The sequence below is a fragment of the Danio rerio genome, chromosome 25 (genome assembly GCF_052040795.2).
Source record: "Danio rerio strain M-AB ecotype USA chromosome 25, GRCz13ab, whole genome shotgun sequence".
Taxonomy (NCBI): Eukaryota; Metazoa; Chordata; class Actinopteri; order Cypriniformes; family Danionidae; genus Danio; species Danio rerio.
The window spans coordinates 19,254,619-19,276,612 of record NC_141045.1 but is presented as its reverse complement, the minus strand read 5'-3'; the positions used below and the strand labels follow the sequence as shown (position 1 = coordinate 19,276,612).

Sequence of the window (21,994 nt, the reverse complement as noted above, 5' to 3'; positions counted from 1 at the left end):
TGGATCAGGATTTTTTTTTTTTTTTAAACCATGAACCCCTGCAAGGGCACAGCCCTTGGACACCCTGTTTTGAAGAACAAACTCATTTTGTTTTGTCTAGATACTGCAATTCTTTTTTTTTTTTTTGTTAAGTGGAAAAGTTGCTTTTTTCGTGAAGTGCGCTCAAATTTATGAGTTTATAGTCAAGTAAACAGCATGGTGCCATAGAGAGGAGGCTTTTTTAATAGCGCCATCTCGAAAACAGGGGCATTCGTCTCACATTGTGCGGTCTTGAAAGTGAACTGCAGAAATTGGTTTTGGCAGCAGCTTCAGAGTACGTCAAGGACCAAACTGTCAGGCATTGCTTATGCAGTGGTGGATTTAACGGGCCTGAAAGCATCAGTACGGAGAACATCATATTTATCCAATTTGCTTGATGTTTCAGAGGCCAAAATCAATCTTGATAAAAGACGTTTCTACACAAACAAGAGCTTTGTCTTCGGTTATCATAAGCTTTGGTGCTGCGTACTGTTTGATTGCTTTGGAACATGCAACATAGAAGAAAGAAAAAAACGGTCACAGTTAAATTAGCCAAACTTTCACAACAAAAATGTTTCCTGTTTGCTCATAGTGAGTGTCGGGCCCTGCGCACAGGGAATCATTAAAACAACTGACCACGGCCAACTAAAACAGATTGGGACCAATATCCTTATGCAACCTGTTCTCTGTCTCTTAAGCAGAGCACAGTGTTAATGCCCAACCCGCAAGCCCCCTACACTATTGTCATGATTTGTGGTCCCTCGGTCTCTGCCAACAGAGCGTGGAAGTTCACCAAACTCTGTTGACAGTGCGTGGAGACGCACATGAAGAATTCACGTCACTGTTACACAACGAACGAGCACAGCGCTGAACACACAAGATGAAGGGATTTCAACTGTGACACTGTGAACTCTTGCAAGCGCGGAATCAAGTTAGTGCTTCAACATATGTAGACTTCAGCAATCGAGTGCCAGACTATAAGACGATAACATCTTTTATGATGGATGGAAAAACACGGCTCTTTAGGCTGTAAATTGAGAAGAAGAAAATGTTGTGTGAGACTAAACATTTAAAAACATGAAATACACGTTGCTACAAAAGTTCAGTGAGGGAGAAATCTTTTTGTTCAGACAGATGACATTAATCATTCACCGCGAGTCAAGACAGTTTCCAGAAGCTGTAAAAAAGACCTTGCATTAACTTCATTGTGGGTATGAAATAGCGTGAACAATTTTTAAGTGCAGCTTTTAGACATTTTTTGGACTAAATTAATAATACCTGGTCCATAAATTACCCAGTTTGCCTCGTAATTACCATCTGTTTATAATGAACGTGTGAGATACAAGCATTTCTGAAAATCAAGTTACCTTCCTCAACTTCCCTCTTCCTTTCCACCAGATTGTGTGTACGAGTCTAAAAAGTAAACCCCGTTTAGAGCGATTTGAGGTTAAATAGAAAAAATTATGGTTGTCAGATTGTATTACTGATATGACGTGACTGAAACGTAATCTAGACCAACAGGGTCCAAAATGAACTCACTTGTCAAACACTTAAATGAGGGTAAAAACTGGCTTCATTCAGGATGTAAAATGTTGTGCACCAGTTGGGCAGAAAATTGAGCAACTGAAATGCAGTCCTTTGCTTAAATGAAATAAAAACAACAACCCTTATTTGATGAAGTGACACAATTGATTAAAATCTAAAATAAAACATTTTTACCAGAGAAGTTTATCTAGGATGCCTAAAGTTTTTTTTTTTTCCGCGGAACTAAACGTGATGCCGAGACAATATTACAAGGGACCAAACTGAAAGCGTGAGGGGGCAATAAAACATGTGCATAAATGTGTGTTTTTTAAATGCAAGGCCATTTTACTGAAAATCTGCGGTCTTCTGATTTTAAATTATGCAAATTTATAATAGCTGTTCTTCTAATTACCAACATGGGGTTTTATCTTCGCCACTTCATGCAAGATCATCGCTAGGGCCAGACAGAATCTGTGGACATTTTTTGCTATTTCTGTGAAGAAGTTTTGTAAGAAATCTGTGGATTTTTGTGGAACTATATTGGGAGTATTATAACTAATAACTAATATAAGACATTAAAAACTTTTATTTAATGTTTACAATGCAAATTCAATTAGATTCACTTATTTAATAATCAAAGCAAGTCTTTTATATAATATAACGAAAAGACAGAAAATATTACTTTACAAACTGTATTGTAAATAAATCAAATGAACATTTTCATATTAGTCAATAATATTACTGAATTTAATTTAAAAACTGAATAAATATGAATTTGCACACATTTACACAAGTAAATATAAAGATGCAATGATGAACTCAAATCTGTGGAAATCGGCGGATTCCAGCATTCACAGATTTCGTGTGGGCCTAGTCATCGGAAACTGTGCTGGTTTTAGCATTAAGCATTGGCATGTGCTTGTAAAACGTAAATAAGTTTAAATCATAAAGTAAAAAACAAAAAAAACTTATTTGTCTGGAAGGGAAAACATTTTTTCGGCTTTGTGTAATTTATTCTGAAGCTATATTTTCATCAGTGGTCTATAACAGTTCTTGCTCAAATCATTTGTGATAAAACCCATGTAGACCATTTTAATGTGGTCATGTCATTGGTCCATTAACATTGCTTGTTATCAAACTATTTCATAACTGTAACAAGAGGCAATACAATCATAACTTGATGTTAAAACAGCTATCATCTTTTTGGATTCTGGGAAGCTATACAAATTTTAAAAAGTAAGACAGGAAATACAATAGGACCATTTTTTTTTTGTTTACATCCCTCAAAATTGTCTATAAAATGATTTCAAGACATTTTATCATATTCTTTAACACTTATCATATTCTTACATGTAAAGAGGTGGATGTGTGGGAAAGTTGATGTTGTTTAGCTATGGTTTATTTAACCCCTTCAATACTTAAGCTTTGTGAGATTAAAATGCATCACTTTTGTATTTTATGACATCTGGTGTATGACATTGCAATCCACAGCCCTGTGCACTACAATGAAGATTAGAACTGCTGAATTTACAACACATCAATTCATCAACTTTTTCCAAAAGTACATGACAGTAAGTGGCTGTTTAACTGGAAGAAGAATAGAGTAAATGTTCTAGTTATCTAAACAGTATGTTATAAATAACACACATTGTAATAGTACATGTAAAATGGTTATTATTGCCGTCTTCCAGACATCAGCATGCATTTTATAAAAGCACACTTGTTTGTTTTATTAGTAAATTGGTGCAAATTTGGAGGAAAAACAAGGGCGATGAAGGATCAAGACCTATCAGTACTTTCAATGAAATATAGTTTGCTTATGTTGCAGGCATTTTAATACACAAGCCATTGCGGGAGGCCAGATTTGAATTTACCAGCTGATCAATGATGCACTGAACATTCTAAACGCACTGATGTGATTGTATCCTCCAGGTATCAGCCTGAACTAATCACACCACTGTGATTGAATGTGTCAAAAGGTTATTATATAAATTTAGGAACCTCTTTATTCACAACATCACAGGATGTAGTCAGTCACTAAACCAAGTAAAAATAAATCCATATCTTCACTGCAGACAGACAATACAGCATGATGTGGCATCTAGTTTAATTAAACTCAAATGTAGCATGAATGCATGTAGTTTAAAAAAATGTCTTAATTTTCCTAACTCAGTGTCATTTTTTCTTCTTCATGTTAGACCAATATGAAAGCAATTAATTCAACCAATTACCATCAGATGGCTGATTCATTAAAAGACAACAACATTTACAGCATTGTGTCTTAGATATGGATGTCCATTTGCACAATTTGCCAAACTGTCAATTCGTCCTTTCAAAAAAAGAAATTCCTTTGTCGTCCTGGACAAGCGGATAAGTGTTAATGTTGAGCCTTGTCTAGAAGTGGAGTGACTTACATCTAAGGGATTACTGGTGCGTTTCCAGTAATTTGTTAGTCACTATCATGATTAGTCTCATGCCAGTCAAGCAGATCAACATCTCTAATCCTTTTTTTCTTTCAAATAGTCTCAGCAAACACGACACTATGACAAATACTCAAATCCGGACTAAGTTTTCTTAAATTCATGGAAACAAGCTCATGTGCATGGCTCATCTGTTATGGATGAAAACACTCTTAATTTGTTTCTGACGGATTGCAAACACAGCCTGTCATATTTCAGACTGTTTTTGACTAAACAAATTTCCTCTGGCTTTTCTTGTGCATTTATATAGACAGCCAAATTAAAACAACTAAACAAAACCATCAACAGCATCTTATTCAGCTTGTGGTTACACGCATGCAAAACGAAAAGAACAAAATAGCAGTTGATTTGATCTTTTTGTTCTTTCGTATGACTCATAATCAGGTTTTCCATAAGCCCCACCCACAAACATACCATCATGATGATCTTTGAGGAGCTGTGGTTGTACCAAAGACCGTGATAGGCCAGAAGGCCTAAAAAGGTGTAAAACACCAATGTGGCAAGGTTGCGTGAGTCCAGCAGGGACTCCACGAGAGGGATGGTGCCCATCGTCCAATCACAACAAAGCTCTGAGGGGTTGAGCAGGAGCCAGGCATTTACAGGCAGGAGGTAGTTAAAGGTCAGCTGCCTGGACGGGGTGGAACTGACGGCAGCTGGATTATCAAACCTGTTGAAAGATGGAAAAAAATGAATCAGCACTCCTCTCCGTCAAGACATACTTCACATAGAAACACTTTATTCGGGGGAGCTTTCACTGATAAGAGAAAAAAAAAACTGAGGCCAAGAAAACGGAGGTTTAACTTTCACCAAATCAATTAATCAGTGATGTTCCAATGGCTTAACTTATTATTGGTAGTTTACTGGAAATTAGTGTGACTGCTAGGGCCACATGATATTGGAAAAATCTGACATTGCAATATTTAGTTTTTTTTGCATTATACATTTTGCTAAGAATATAATTTCACCAGATGAGCTCTATTTGGGAAGATTTCATTCATGTAGATGGACTGAGATAATAGTCTTTTTTTCCCTATGCGCTGCATTTCCATAAATAAATTGCAAACGCATAAAAATACGACAAAAATAAAAGTTAACTAAACAGTGCTTTAAGGCTTTTTGGAGACTCTAACAGTATTCAGGTATAGAAATTGAACAATTAAACATAAAAATCTAAATAATAAAAATAAATCACATGGTCATCATTGTAGAACTAAAAAAGTGGCTTTTTTAAATAACTTTATCTTATAATCATTAATAACTTATCTAATTCTGCAATGTGACTATTGCAGATACACGCATTGCAATATCGATGCTCAAATATATATTGTGCAGCACTAGTAAACGCCTTGATAGTTCATACTCAACACAATGGGTGCTTTCACACCTAGACTTTTGTTTCCGAACTTGTCTCGTTTGCCCAGTTAGCGCGGTTCGTTTGGCATATGTGAATCCAGCAATCGTGCTCAGATCTGCGCCAAATCAGTCGGTCCGAGTTCGCCTGAATGAGGTGGTCTCTGCTCAATTGAAACAAACTCTGAGCCCAGCTACATCACAGTGATTTATGGATATGTAAAAGGAATATGGCTATATGAAGAGAGAATTATGAGTAGGGCGGGAGGTCATTACAGACATCCCAAGTCTCCCGGAAATTGCGGGAGTCTCCCGCAAATGCACAGAGACTCCTGGATTTGCTTCCGGTAATCACGCGTCTCACCCCTTTGCAAAATAAACAATGAAACTCTGACCAATGTGAGGAGAGTTTACTCAGACGTGACTTGCTTTAGCTATTTAGGTCTGTTTAGAAACTTTGCTGTGTGAAAGCTAATTGCACCAAGAGCAAAGAGCAACAATGTAACAATTTTAATCCCTGTTTCGGAACAACTGAATCTGAAAAAAAAAAAAGAGTACTCTTGTGTCAAACTCTGAAAAAAAGAGCAGGGCTGTCAAACTCAGTTCCTAGAGGGCCTCAGCCCTGCACAGTTTAGTTCCAACCCTGCTTCAACACACTTACCTGTTGGTTTCAAGCCAGCTTGAAGGATAAAATTAGTTTGATCAGGTGTGCTTAATCAGTGCTGACACTAAACTGTGCAGAGCTGCGGCCCTCCAGGAACTGAATTTAACACATGTGTCTTAAAGTATCCAGAAGCCACACTTCATGCACTTTCACAGCTCCCATAGGAGTCATTACAGCTGCAAAAGGTAAACCTTTCTTCAAACTAGGGTGCATCTCATTCACACGGACACAGTTGCCGTAGCATTAATGCAGACTGAGATAAACACACTGTTTAAGAAGCCCACTCTAAACACAACAGTTAAAAATAAAACCACAGAGGTCATTGCATATAAAATATGGGTCCGCACGCCATTACTAGCATTCCCCACATCAGACCTGTATGCTCTCTAGAAGCTGGCAGTCTGCAAGCAAATGGAGCTTTGTGATGCAATTCCAGAAGGGCATAAAATCAGTATGGTCTTCTAACACAGGCCCCTTTTAAAAAAAAAACTTGGATATTGTTCGTCTTTTGTTGGTTTGTAGACCCCTAAACAACTATGTTTCAACTGCTATGTTCAAAAGATCTTTTGAGTTCAACAGATGAAAGAAATTCATAAAGGTTTGGAATAAGAGAAAGGTGAGTAAATTGTCCCTTAAAAATGTTGTTGTGGTTACACTTGAGTCTGGGCATGCAAAATTTCTACAGACACTGAAACTGTTTCTCTCATTCCCATTTGAATTCAAATTATTTGAAGAGCAACCACTCACATGCTATTCAAGGAATTCTAAAAATGAACTGAACGACAGCCCATTCTTAAACCGTAAGTGCAAAAATTAATAATATTGAAAAAAAAATGTGCATTTCTTATAGCAAGTCCAAAAAACCCACATTTTTTTTTTGATAATCTTTAGCATATTCATTTGCAGCATTTTTTATTGTTGATCTAATTCAGCCCATGACCATTATTCTGCAATGCATCATGTTCCATATGCATGCGAAACCACAGAGAGGTTTAAATGTATCCAAGCCACACTTAAAAACAGCCAGACTCAATGATAAGTATCAGGCGGCTTAAAAAAAAGTCACCAAAACAACAATGCTGCCAAGCTGGCAATGCTGATCTGTGGCAACAGGCCATTAACTTTGATTCAAGACTCACAAAACGGATTATAAAAAAATCGTTGGTGTTCCTTAAATCGCATAAAGGGTGGCCTTAACTGTGTTAAACAGCAAAACACTCTGGATGATAATGATTATGGGCACCCATTATCAGGAAATGAAAGCATCCTGATTTAATTAAAAACACTAATAGATTTCAAATGTTTTCGTCTACATTTGTTCATTTCGCTTAGATACTGTCTCATGCTCCCTGTAACTGAAGATAAGAAACCTGTGAACATAAGACTCTGACATGGTCTTTCAGCCTTCCCCGTAAACACTTGCTGCATTAATTTTCCTCTTTCAAGCTAGAAGCTAATATTTTCCAAAGGCAAAATATTTCCGCTGTTTGAAATGGACAAAACCCGAAGTTTATCACTTGGCTTTCACCAAGGGGTGTGTTTTGGGAGAGAGGTTCGACGAGTGGGAGAGCCAACTGAAAGTATTAAAAACCCAATAAAAGCCTTTGCACAACCCTGCCATAAATCCAATCTTTTGGATGAAGAATGTTTTTGTTTTGGCTGGGACATTCCAACATGATCACAATCTTCTCGACTAAAACACAGGGACAAAATATACTTAGAAAGTATGTTAATCCAGCGTATTATGTCTCTAGAGAGCCGTGTGATAACACTAATTCAGACGGTCGGAGACAGTCGCTGGATTATGTCTGGGGATTAGCGATTGCTTCCGTGACAAATCCAAAAGGATTTTTCCTTCTGATCCCAATCAACTTCCCCGAGGATGGTGATCAGAGGACAGGAGTACGTCTAGGTAGTTTACACAGAGCTCTTGGACTCGGTGAGATGTTTGTTTTTTTTAAGGGAGGGCTGAAATGCAACCCAAGGACTCCAATATTGGAGGGATTCCAGATCAGCTGATACATAAATCACTGAGTTCAGTTCAGGCCCAGGCTGCTGATGTTTATGAAAGCATCATGATGGTCCTAATCAAGCATATCATACTGATTTCAAAAACAATTTTCCCATAATATGATACCACGGATATGTTGACATTCATTTGTCACATTGTTCCCTTGGTGACCGATGCTATTTTGGTTTGAGGAAAGAAACTCAAACCATTTCCTTTTTGAAATCAAATGTTCAGTAATAAATCAGATTATTAGGGCAGTAAGCCACTCAGGGTCGTGCATTACACCATGTCAAGCAGCAAGAGATTTGTCCATGCCGGATACAAATCTGCTTCTTGACATTTAAAATAACTGTATTTTATTTTTATGTGGCTGCACAATTCCTCAGAATGAGAGCAAAATTGTTGTATGGCTTTTTCAGATTAAGCAAAGTTGCAATGTTTGGCCAACATACTTTTTTACTAATGCTTTGATTGGCACTTTTGGTTTGATTAAAACAATCTCTGATGTGATTGCTGTTAGTGTGGTTTAGTTGAGTAAATGTCAACACTGTGGCCTGAAACCCAAACATGTGGACCGAAAACATAATAAACGAATCTCAGTCTAAATGCAACCAAGTATTGGTGCAGTTTGACTGACATAGTAAATGCAACATGGACCAAAGACTTCTAAATGAACCAAACAGGGCGCCTGTAAAAACACAGACCATACAAGATCCTTTATTTATTATAGTCTTGATGTTCCCTGTGGCAGTTCAATACAGGTCTCAGAAATAAGCTTCTTCCACATACATGCACACTGTAGTTTTGAGCTTAGATCAAGCCTAGAAAATTCAACTCGACCTTATCCGAGCCCGTGCACCTTGTGTCCGAGCCTGACCCGGTCCGACACATTAACTGTTAGCCCGATTTAAACCCGACTTTTATTTATATTTATATATATATATATATATATATATATATATATATATATATATATATATATATATATATATATATATATATATATATATATATATATATATATATATATACTGTTATAACAGACGTTCTAAACTACAGTTCTGGGTTGTTTAAACTAATCATCTAAACTAATTTCTGTAGTTCAGAAAACATTAAAGGCTGACTATCATCCTTTCAGCATACCTGTCAACCCTCCTGTTTTTGCTAGGATTTTTCTTTTTTTTTTACCATTTTATCCCGCTATCATCCCATTTAAGAGAGAGTGAAAGTAGCATTAAAGCGCCTATCTTAAATGTGATATAGTCTAATTACAAGAGCTGTTCAAGAGAATTATGCTTTTGCTTGAATTTGGCTCGAAACCATGTTGAAATGTATATAAAAACTGCTGCATTCACTAAGCAACCTGTGAATCAGTCAATTCATGTCACACTTGTTTCACACCACATGTGCACGAAGTTGCTGCGGGTCTTGGTGCAGATGAAAAGTAAAAGAAAAAAAAGTGTGTTTATATATAAATATAGTTAGATAACCAGATAGAATAGAGATAGATCAATCTGTGCAGCAGCAGCCGATCAGCTTCATGCTGCATGCTGCAGGCGCAACTGGTGTGAAAGGCAAACGCCTGAGCGCTGCTTCTGCTTTCCATACGTGCTCTGTATAAAGACTCTGTTCCCAGATCAGCTTCTGTACACACAATTTGAAGATGAGTGAAAGTGAACCCTTTGGGATTTGGGTGTGTTTTTAAACAGAAAAGTACACTAAATAATATGTAAACATGTCTGGCCTTGTGTCTTTTATTTTAAACACAAATAATTTTGTCCTAAATGAGCACAAACAGTAAGAAAGTAATTAAATGCTTTCATTATAGGTTTGTGTATATCTCTTAACACAATTAAGGCTGATTTATACTTCTGAGTCCCGTGAAGGAGCTCTGAATGGAAAGTTTTGTTTTGTGTTCACCAAATGGTTAAAGTTGTTGCACGTCCGCCGGTTCCTGCCTCAAAATGAGCAAGTTTGGGCCACTTGTACATTAAGGAAGCGTTCAGAAAAAACAAAACACCAGCGAAGAAACTTGACACAGAGGAACATCAACACCACACTGCCAACTAGAGTTTTGTAAGTGTATTGCAGGACAACAGAAACAGCGCACAGAAGTATAAATGCATAGCTACGCGTGTTGCATGCGCCGTGGGTCACGCCGATCACTTGACGCAGAAGTATAAACCTGCCTTTAGGCTAATTAAGTAATGACTTAAAAAAAAAAACTTAATTATGCTGAATTACTGCATGGCTTGTTGGGTTGGGACAAGTCTGGGGTTGGCTTGGGCAGAGAACCTACTTTGGTTTGCAGTCACTATTGCACCATGTAAACACATTTAAATGCACGTGGGAACAGAAATGCAGAGCAAGCACAAGTATGGACTCACCTGGTGAACACTGGCAGCTGGGACTGAATGACCTGAACCCTAATAATGACCAGCAAAAGTGTACTGATGATCAGGACAATGAGCTTCAGCAGGGTCTGGAGGACAGCATAGGGAAACCCATCTTTCCCTCTCAACACCTGTAGCAGGGTGTCAATCAGCATGGGCAGAGTGAACTGTATTTACGGTGAGAAGGCAAAAACATAGTATGAATAAATACAGTGATATAAAAATGGAAATATAATTGAAAATATGTGCTATTGATTTACTATACAAATTATGTTGAAATAAATGTTAACTATATGCACGCAAGCATTAGAAAGTTAAGTTTTTTTATGTATATTCTTTATGTAAACATACTATTAAAATGAATGCAAGTAAACACTATTAAAGTAATCAAGTGCATTGTGTCAAATGATTCTTAAAAAACCATTAGATTTTCATCAAACATTTCCTATTATGAGTTTCCAAATATTTCTTTGGGCAACAGTGATAATGTTTTCAGAATTTCTTGATGAATTTGATCATCCATCCATCCATCATAGGGTATTTATGTGTAATTAATGTATTTTGAAAATACATCAAATATCATTTGTAATAGATAGTATTTATAAGAATTCCGTTATAAGCTCATTACTAGTAATAATTACGGAACTTTGCTGAATAATTATTACACAATTCTTTGGGTTTTTTCCCATTTTTGTTGTGGAGAAAAGCCTGGAAACAATGAGACACCACACATGTCGTACTCAAACCCACACCTCCCATTTGACCACTACATATTAATGTTTCTGCCAGCGAGTTAACCACAGTCCCACCCCCCTCCCCCCTCAAAAAAAAAAAAAAAAGACAGAGATAAATGCAATGTTAAAGGTTGCTGCAGCATCAAAACCCGCGCCACATTGGCTGCACTCAGGATACATTAGATCAACCATTACATTTAATACATTATCGTTTAAACACTGCACTTGTAATGACTTAGGCCGATTAGAGTAATTACTTAAGCTACATGTATTTCAGCTAAACATCAAAGACCAAGGGCTACTCGTGCATATGGGATAAATTAGAGGCATAGCTGAGGCTGCGTACGGGGTGAAAGATTCGTCCAAAGCAAAGAGCCACAGACCTCGAGTTCCTGTCAGGAACAACAGCTGCTTACATTCATTCAGTTGCAAGCACACATAAGAGGATTATGCCACAGTCTATTATGTAAAAATGTAATTGCATAATGCAACGCGAATGAAAGGCTGTCAAAAGAGCAAAGACCTCGATGAATATCCGAACGCTAATGGACAGAACGAATGCAGCGTCGTTGAGTGGCTTGTACTTGGTATTCAAATACAAACCCTAACGCGCTGCTGCTGCTGCTGCTGCTAGCTGGGAAGGACAGGGTTACAATTAAAGTGAACCATTGGAAACGACTCTTTGAAGGGATACTGAATCCTTAATGAAATTCTGCAGCTTGTTTTAAACGGAATAGGCAACAGGGTGTTTTCACATCTGGTAAGACTTGTGGTTAACAAAGCTATGAGTCTTTGCTGTTTTGTTTCACTGCTATTAGAAATGAAAGATGTTGCCCTGGAGTTATTTACTCAACTGTCTCTTACAAAATAGTTATGTCTTGCATTGTGCTTTTCTGGGCAGAAGGTACTGAATGCCGTATCAGATAAGAAACCTGTATAAGCTGTCGGTTATCACTCAGCTGATGCCTCAGTGTTGATTTTCACACTCTTCCTCGAAAATCCCAGCGCAGACATGCCCTCTGGGTTTTTAAACGTACTTTATATTCACGGCAAATGCATTCAAGACACCACTGGAAAGGTACAGAGGGCGAGTCGGGTTCATTTTCAATGCGCGAGACAGATTTAGAGCCTTATACCTAATATGTTCTACACCAGTACAACATGTTACAGGAAACGTCTCTCTGTGATACCGCAAACTGTTCTTACCGCAAGGATATGAATTCAGCAGGTTAAGGGATTCGCGTGTGTGTGCGTGTATTGAACTGTCAAGATAGTGACACTAACAGACAAGAGTGTACAAATATGTCTAAAGTCATCATGTGAGGCTGCGCCCCATGAGGACGTGTTAAGTTGTTCCATCTGGGTAGCGGTTTCGCCAACAGTGTTTTTCTGCCAACAAAATATGGCTTTTAATATCAAAAGGAGAAGGATGTTTTATGACTTCCCTTAAAACCAATATAGTTGTCTTTTTTTTTCAACTTTCTGACAAATAAGCTTTTGATCCCAAGATTCCATAACAGATCCTATTTACTTTAACCGTGCACGTCAACATGTGCTGTATTTATGAGGTGAAAAAATAAATGTCATCATTCTTACCCCTTGGGCAACAAACACCTCGTAAATACAGCAGATCCCGATGACAGTAATTCCCTGCTCCTTGCATAGCGTGGCAACAGCAACCAGGAACACGGTTGAAATGATAGGAGTCCAAACTGAAAGAGAAAATTGAGAACACCGCCAAAGTGATATGACCCAAGACTTCATCTCATGTGTGTGCCATTTTTAACAGGTGATTGAGTAACTATATGCATCGTTCAAACATCAATCAGATGAAAGAAAAGGTTAGCAGGAGAAGTGAAGGAAAACAACGTGTTTTTACAGAGAGACTCTGGAATCCGAACCTACAGGTCTTTTCATTAAAGAATTGCATAAAACATCTAATATAAACAGGGATGTTCATTTAATGTGTTAATTTAGCGTGATTAATTATCACAACTTGACTTGCCAAACCACACTTCCAAAGCAGGCAGCGGAGAATGAGTAAGTGGCTGTTCACACGACTCTTTGCTTGTATTCAGATGCGTGAAGCACAAAACAATGGAATGGAAGGCAAGAATAAGGACCTGTTTTTAAATCGATATGGTGACTTACAAATGTGATGCTTGCGCTGTAAAATGTGGTCCAGACAAAACATGAAATTAATAGAAGGAATATAAATTGAACAATATAATAAATTCTAAACCACTTTCATCCTTTTAGTGCTTTTAGATCTCAGACTATTGTAGCCTTTCTTAGCTACCAGCTGTAGTCCGTCTGCCTTGCTACTGCACCTGATGCCATGCTGAAGATGGCTCCGCAAGTAAGTTTAATGGATTAAGGGATTTTGATGGAGACAGCATGCAAGTACATATCACTTCCCTGATGTCTTTAGCACAGGGCTGCTCGATTATGCGAAAAATCATAATTAAAATTATTTTGGTCATAATTATAATCACGGTTATTTAAAACAAAGTCAAAATTATTTGCCCTCCTGTGTTTTTTTTATTTATTTATTTTTTTTTATAAATTACTTACCAAATAAGGTACTTCTCACAGAATTTCCTATCTTTCTTCTGGAGAAAGTCTTATTTGTTTTATTTTGGCTAGAATAAAAGCAAGTTTAAATATTTTGAACCCTTTTTAATATTATTAGACCTCTTAAGCAATATATTTTTGATTGTCTGCAAAAGAAACTACTGTTATACAATAACTTGCCTAATTACCCTAATTAAGCCTTTGAATTGCATTCTAAGCTGAATGCTTGTCTTTTGAAAAATATCTAGGATTATATTATTTACTGTCATAATGGCAAAGATAAAATAAATCAGTTATTAGAAATGAGTTATTGAATCTATTATGTTGAGAAATGGGTTGAAAAAAAATATTTCAGTTAAACAGAAATTGGGGGGAAAATATAAAGTGTCACTAATAATTCAGGAGGGCTAATAATTCTGACGTCAACTGTATATATACAGTTATTTTCCTCCCTGTAAATAAGGAAAATGAAAAAAAAATACAATAGAATGAAAACATGAAGCAAACTGCTTTAAGCATCTTCACTGTAAAGAAAAAACTTTAATTATAGCTACAAAAGTCCTTCAATCAAGAGCAGTGAGTGATTTTCTCTTTTTGTTGTTTGATAAATGATAAAAACAGTCAGCAGCAGGAATACTGCGCGTTGTCAATTTAAGAGCAGTGCAGTTCTGATTTATGGATTCACTTTCATGTCTTTTGATTCTCAACTCGTTTGTTTGTTACATAAATGAGGATTAATATGAATAATCCATAAACACCACGTTTTGTCACAAATTTGCATGTATTTGACCATTAAAGCGCTTACGTTAAGATGACTTTAGATCTGTGTGCTCTGCTCGTCTCTGAGGCTGAGCGCCCGCACACACACAACAGCATGCGATCTCTTTCGCGCTTCTAAAAATATGACTGATTGTAATGTACATTAATGAATGATGCGCATCCTTTGCATCAAACGTTACATTACAGTAGATGCTTTTAGTAATGTTCACGTGAAACTGACCTTTGCAGAACAACAAATGTGGAAAGGGGGAAAGGGGGGCGGTATATGACGCAAAAATCATTTTGTCTCGATTTATGGTTTTTCATAATCATTAGAAGCCGAAATTGAAACTGAATTTTCGAATTATTTGCACAGCCCTACTTTAGCATCTTTGTTAGTGTGCCCAATGCTTTGCTTCTGTTTATTAGACAGGTCTTTTCATCGTCTCTTTCATCGTTTCTCTTTCACCATTGACCCCTGTGGACATTTTCTGCATTTATTTATTTGTGTTATGGCTTCTGAAGCATATAATAAAACATGATTGTATTTCATATTTGGTTTGAATTTTAGTCTTCTGTACTGCACTTTGGTTCATTTTGGGTGTTTCTTAAGGTGCTTTGGGATTTGATCGATTGGTTGATTGATTGGCTGTTTGGCTGAAAAGAGAGAGTACAACAAGAAGGGCTACATTGCTGCCATGGCCCAGATGAAAGTGTGGTTTAGGGGTGTGAATTTAACAGAAGTATGTGGGTAAACCCAACTCTTGTGGCCTCAAGAGGTGTGCTACAGGCTGTAATAGCATCCTTGTTAGTGCACACGCTCCTTAAGCCTCAGGCCCTGTTTACACCAAGACATTTTTGTTTTAAAATGCAAAAGTTTTGCTATGGTTACGCCATGCATCCATCCACACTACGCTGAAGTTATCAAAAGCCGAAAACGGAGCATTTTAAAAAAAGCTTGAGGGGCCGTTTGCCTTTTAAAACGCTGCTGCTCCGTCTCAAAGTGGTTGGTGGAAATCGGAGACATCTGAAAACAGGCATTGCTGCAGACATTCGCCTGTCTGATTGGGGCTTTTTCCTCCAAACTAAGTAGCCTACACACAGTTCAGTCTTGCATCCTCTTCTTGCAAGTTTAGACCTAGCAAGTTTGATATAAAAAAACAAACTCCCCAGCACATGACGGGTAAATCTTCAAAGGGGACAGTCTAACTACTTTATAAGGTCATTCACATCACCCTGGCTATGCAGTTACCATCTTAACTATAAAATGAAGACATGATATAAGGAACTGCCTGTTTACATTTTGATATTAACTTAACAGACACCAAAAATGTTAAGGTGTCGTGTAGCTGCATATTTATAGGAGCGTCATCTTCAATGTATGTGTATTCATAACAAAATTGAGCCTATAACATAACAGTCTCCTTTTATTTTCATTGAAAATATGAAACATACCCTCTCTTTTGCTAAATATCAGTTTTAATAATCAATAATGGCCATTATAAAAGTATAATGTACAATATGCTTACACAATATAGGAACTAAAGGCAAGCAATCAGTCAAATGTACAGAATCCATGTGGGTGGTTGCATTAATTAATGTATTAACTTATCTTTGCGCTCAGCTAAAACACATTACCTGAGAACAAGTAATAGATTCAAAAGACCAAAGTCAGGAAATAATCGTTAGATGTAGACAACAAGATTAATAAAATATCACGTTTAACAAATTTAGTGAGATTACATCCAACAGTAGATCCTTGATAACCAGTCGAACGTGCACAGCTCTCATATGGGTAGATGTGCTCAAAGCACGCTGCAGTGCATGCCAGAGTGTGTGTGTGTGGTCACGTGATGTGCGTTTACAGTGGTGTAGTGTAGACGGAGAATTGTTCAGAAACGGCAGGTGAAATGCCAGAGTGGACGCGGATAGTTTTTATTCTAAAACACCATTTTAAAACTAAAACGTATTAGTGCAAACGGGGCCTTATTGAGTCTTAAATGCAGAGGGGTGTGAGAAGAACTGCCATGATTATATAGGTGCCATGATTAGTAATGGGAGTGAAGTTTAAGGGGGTGAAGATAATGGAAACCAGTGGTTGTTGTGCAAATAAGTCTTACTCTCCAGCCCTCAAGAATTATTTAATGATAGGAAAACTCCTGGAGCAAATAGGAATGTGATTTACTTCAAACAAGCAATCATGGCTAGACTTCTAAGTTGCACTTCAACCTCTACCTGTAACAAGCAGCAATTGTTTTCTTGTAAGACCTCACGTAACTGTTTACATCTCCTGTTTTTATTCCTGTTAATTCTCTAATTTTATCTTTTGCTACGAACGTGTTTCTGTACAGATAACTTTGTTTTCCATTTCTCTATTCTAAAACCAACTCAAAATCAACTTAACCCAACTTAGCTATCAACCTGATCTCAAGAGGTGGGGGGGAGGGAGTATTGGTGACATGACCCAGATGGGAGTAAGGTTTAGCAAGGTTTAGTTGTGTAACGGAGGTCAACTATCAGGAACTCTGTGAGTAATCCTAACTCCTGTAGCCACAAGTGGTACTCTACAGGCTATGGTCTTTTGCATCCTTGTTAGTCCTATGCTGAAGACACCTTTTTGAATCCTACTTGGAGCAGTTCACTTGAAGGAGTTACACTTGTGCTGTGCCCTGGGTGGGACTTCTGTTTGAGAAGCGTAATGGCCAGTTTCCACTGAGTGGCATGGTACGATACGCTTTTATGGCCATTTTCACTGTCAAAATGCGTACCAAACCTAACCATACCACTTTTTTGGCACCCTTTGTAAATTGAAACCACAGGTACCAAAAGGCGGAGCTAGACGCGCAGCTGAACGCTATTGGTTTACAGAGATACGTCAGCCGAGACATTACACTGTAAGATTATATAGATATAATAACAAGCCATGGTGGGGCCGAGCTCAAACAAACCAAAAGGCAAGAAGAACAAAATCTGCTGTGCCCTGTTGTTGTTTTACAAGCGTGTCTAAAAGTGAGAGCGTTTTCACTTTGTATAGCTCGCGATCTCGTCTATTTTGAAAAAAAAAAAAAACTTTTGGAGCTCATTTTAATAACCTGCTCGTGATCATTAAAACGCTTTGATTTGCGATCCGGGGTTGGGGGATTATGGGGGTTTTCTGAAAGACAGAACAATACAAGAGATAGGTCTGAAATACGGGAGACTCCCGGGAAAAACGGGAGTGTTGGCAGGTATGCATATTATATGTGAATGACCCATACACCTTTACTGTAGACATTTCCTTGAGAAAAAATGACGTCGTCTGAAACCTTCTGTCGTACACCAAGCCCACCAAAAGAGTACCCTTTGTACCCCATTTAGCAGTGTAAACGCAAGCCTGATAAAAGTGACCCATACCGTACCGTACTGTACCACTCAGTACAAACAAACCATTAATAATCCTCCTTCCCCCGGCCTCAAGAGAGATGCTAGAAGCTGTGCTCTTTAGAGTTCTTTAATGCTGTTGCCTCCCACGCTATGAGCAAAACCAGCAAGGTTACATTGGTGCAGAGACCCGCATGTGAGCCAGGGTAAATTGGGACATAAAGTTGGAGCCATGTTGGTAGACCTCAATTAAGAGGCAAATTTCAGGGGTCCGTTCTTAATACAGGGATTACTCGATTAGCTGAATTTTGTAATTGACAATTTGACATGATCCAGAATAGTTTTATTCTTCAAAACTCCTCCAAATTGTTGTCATAGCAAGAGGTCTAGTAGCTCACACCTGCTCAGGAGCAGCCTTATTTCATATACATTTTGGGTTATTTCAGGCATAGGTAATAGTAAAGGTTTGTACCAAATCCTGATGTTTTCTTAAAGTAGTAACCCAAAGGTTAAATACACTTTATTACTACTATGCCCCTCGCTGCTTCCAGCAATGATCCGATGTGCTCCAACATTTAATCACATTCCAATCAAGACCGAAAACACATCTGTTTAGCAGTGCCTTTACTGAATAAGCACTGTGCTACGTCTGACAGATCGCACTATTATGTCTTTTTAAATCGTTTTTATTTTCTTATACTTGTCTTTTTTTGTTCTTGTTTATGTAAAGCACTTTGAATTGCTACTGTGTATGAAATGTGCTATATAAATAAACTTGCCTTGCCTATTCATTTAGCGAAACATAGAAAAATATATAATGATATTAATTTTTAAATAGGATTTTAAAAAACTGTTATTGTTGGGGGAGGGAAGGGGTTATGCCTTCAGTATCATATTTAACAAAATGTTTACTATAAATTTAATGTAATTTTGCTCACGTGAAAGAAAATTAGCCAGATATCAGTTATCAAGATTAAAAGATTCAGGATCTGCCTAGGACTGTAGGGTTTACATCAACGAACATTGATACTTGCTATAATTATAATCCTTTAAATTTAGTCACTGTCGTATTATGCCCTGAATAATTAACTGACTGATATTCCAATTAATAAAGATGTATAAAAACATAAGTAAAATGTCAATTTAATTACACAATTTTTATTTTTAAAAAATTAGCACTAAATATAGCATAAATATAAATGTAGTTGAAAAGCAACTGAAGTGAACTGGCACTATGCCACCTGGAAAATTAATGTAAATAAATACTTAATAAATTTCAACCTAAAATGATGTGAAGAGCAATGGCTTAGCGTTCAGTACACTTGCACGCACTATTTAATCATGCAGTTGCTTTTTACAGCTGAAAATTAAGGTTCCGGCTTGTTTAAGATGAACAAAAGCAAAAAAAGAATCATAATAAAAAAGTATATAATCGCTTGTCATTACACCATGGATAAGGCACAAAATATGTTTTGATGGGATTAGCATTCTTTTAAAAAATATCAAGACGCACAGTGGGAGGTTGATGGTATAATATAATTGTGGTGCAGTGCGTCAAGTCAGAAACAACATGCCAATTTGATCGATCTGTGAAACTGGAACTGTGTACTCAAGACATCTGGGTGGGGAGCTCGGTGAGCTTTTGAATGGGAGGCGAGTCGCAGCTTGCGTGTCGTGTCCTAGGAATGAACTTGTTGCAGCGTGCATGTATGCATGGATTAAGCGGTTTATGCAATGGCAACGCTTACCGATAGAGTGATCGGTGCCTTTTGATTTGGTGTACGCAAGGAAAGCAGCCAGCAGAAAAATGGAGGATAGCAGCTCAGCCCTGCCAACAACACCTGTAACCTGTGCAGAGCAGAAGAACATGATCAAACATTTCAACAACTCACAGTGCAAATCTCTCAACACTCATAACAGGTGGAATTCCAGTTTAAATCATATTGTGTTAAACTGATGATTAAAAAAGCTTGATTGATATTGTTTATTGAACAGGTTTTTACAGTAATGCTTATTATTATGCCATATGAGATTGGATGGGGACATGTATATGCTATCCAGAGTCAGGTGACAGGTGCAAGAGGAACCAGTTTTAAGCAATCAATCACAACTGTGAAGCTGAAATGACTTTTCCCTTTCATTCAACCAATGAGAAGTGTTGCTAAAATATGCAAATAGCTGAAGTATGCAAATATGCACAAGACGATAACATTTAGAATATTTAGTTACCTAAATAGGCTTCCAAAAAAAAAAAAAAAAGCAAAAGTGCAAACTTTCTTGAGTTTATCTTGACTTATTAGAAATTCCAGTATGCAAGCATAACAATCGCAGTGAATTTCAGATGCCTCAGCAATGGGTTTGTCACACATTTGCATGACAGCAGCTTTTGAACTTTCCACAAGTTTATGTAAAACTTGATTACCATGCCTTGAGAATGGTTCAAATAGCATCTTGTGCTTTAATGAAAGCAAAATCTGACCTTTGGAGGAGTTCACATGCTCGATGTCACAAATTTGCTTATTTAATTAGTGACCTCGAAATATTTCTTATTCACCGAACGTCATAAGCTTATCAAATTTTCCTCCTAAACTCTGTTTATTTCCAGATTTAAATTAGATTATGATGCTGTTTTATAAGCTGTTTTGTCCTTATATTTAGCTGTGTGTCTTATTTATACCTCTGTTGCAAAAATGCTGTTCTGTGAATCACTAAATGAAAGAATCCTCTAAATTCTGAAACATGCTATTTGATTCGTCCATGCATTTGTATTAAACATGAATAAACATTGTAAAACACACATATGGAGTATGAGTCAGACACGATTCATTTGAACATTGAAACAAGACACATTGTTTTTCAATGAAATGAAAAGGTTAATTTGAGCAATTTGGTAAAATGTCTGTTTATGATGGAAAAACACTCTGAAATAACTTGTTAAAATGAAAAAAAGAAACTTGTTCTAACCTGCATCTACTTAAGGGCAGTGGTTACCAAACTTTTTGCTGTGTGCACCCCTTTCTAATATTTGACGCCTGTCAAGCACCCCTTCTCCGATTAAACTCTACGGGCTCTATTTTGACGGTCCATGCGCAAAACGCAGGGCGCAAATGCTTTCAGGGCATGTCAGGACGCGTTTTTGCTAATTTAAGGACGGGAAATCTGCCTTGCGCTTCGGCGCATGGTCTAAAAGGGTTGAGTTTATTTTCTTAATGAGTTATAGGTGTGTTTTAAGAATAAACCAATTAGAGTCTCATCTCCCATTACCTTTAAGAGTCAGCTGCGTCGCGCCAAGAGCGCATTCACTATTAACAGGACGCAAAGTAAGTCTAAGTGAAAAAAATGAGCATTTCACAAGCAAACAGTTAAAAGTTAACAGTTTTTTAACAGAAAACTGTTAAACAGAGCATCTACTGCGTGAGAATGAGAGATAATGGATCACTTTCACTTTCGCTCTTGGATAGGGAAACCTTTACGCACAGACATCAATTAGTCAATAAATAAATACTTTTGTTTGTTAAGCGCAAATATTCGTTTCAAAACTATTTCTAAATTCAGTTCTAATTTCCAGCAAACGAATAAATGAATAATAATAGCAAAATGTGCTTAAAAACCTGAGTTATATCCTAAAACACATGCTGTGCCCCATATGGTCTAAAACCTGACAGGTGGACAAATCTAAGCTTGTTTTTAATAAAACAAATATAAATATGGATATAATAAATAATACTGCTAATAATAATAACATTATACAAAAGCAAATTGTTATGAATGAACTGAAAAAGCCTCCTGAGATGAAGAAGACATAAAAGCAGTGGGTTTTCATATTTATGTAGGCTTGAAAATAATGTTTTGTAATATTTTAATCCTTTATATTTATATTCTATATCTATTCTTATTATATACTATATATATCCTTAATATTTAAATTTTTTCATAAGTAAAGATATTTGCCTATTGCTCTTGTGCGTATTAAGCAGTGCGTAAGCGAGGCGCAACTCTGCGCCGGAGTTTAGACCGGGTTAGTTTTGGTCTAATGAAAAATCTATTATTGTTTCTCAAAATAGCAACGCGCCAGCGGTCCGCCTCAGAACGCCTTCCTTTTTAGACCAGAACGCCTATGTGCGCTA

At 37.2% G+C, this 21,994-nt stretch overlaps 1 protein-coding gene across 1 annotated transcript in view; it reads right to left on the bottom strand.

The window, feature by feature from the left end:
- tmtc3 (transmembrane O-mannosyltransferase targeting cadherins 3) overlaps window positions 1–21,994 on the bottom strand; it is a 51,887-nt gene that overhangs the window by 19,141 nt on the left and 10,752 nt on the right. The window contains exons 4-7 of the mRNA XM_087312070.1: window positions 19,616–19,715; window positions 12,771–12,886; window positions 10,435–10,607; window positions 4,437–4,689 (exon numbers count right to left, since the gene is read on the bottom strand). Coding sequence (XP_087168196.1) covers window positions 4,437–4,689; window positions 10,435–10,607; window positions 12,771–12,886; window positions 19,616–19,715 — 642 coding nt within the window. The remainder of the gene's footprint in view (window positions 1–4,436; window positions 4,690–10,434; window positions 10,608–12,770; window positions 12,887–19,615; window positions 19,716–21,994) is intronic.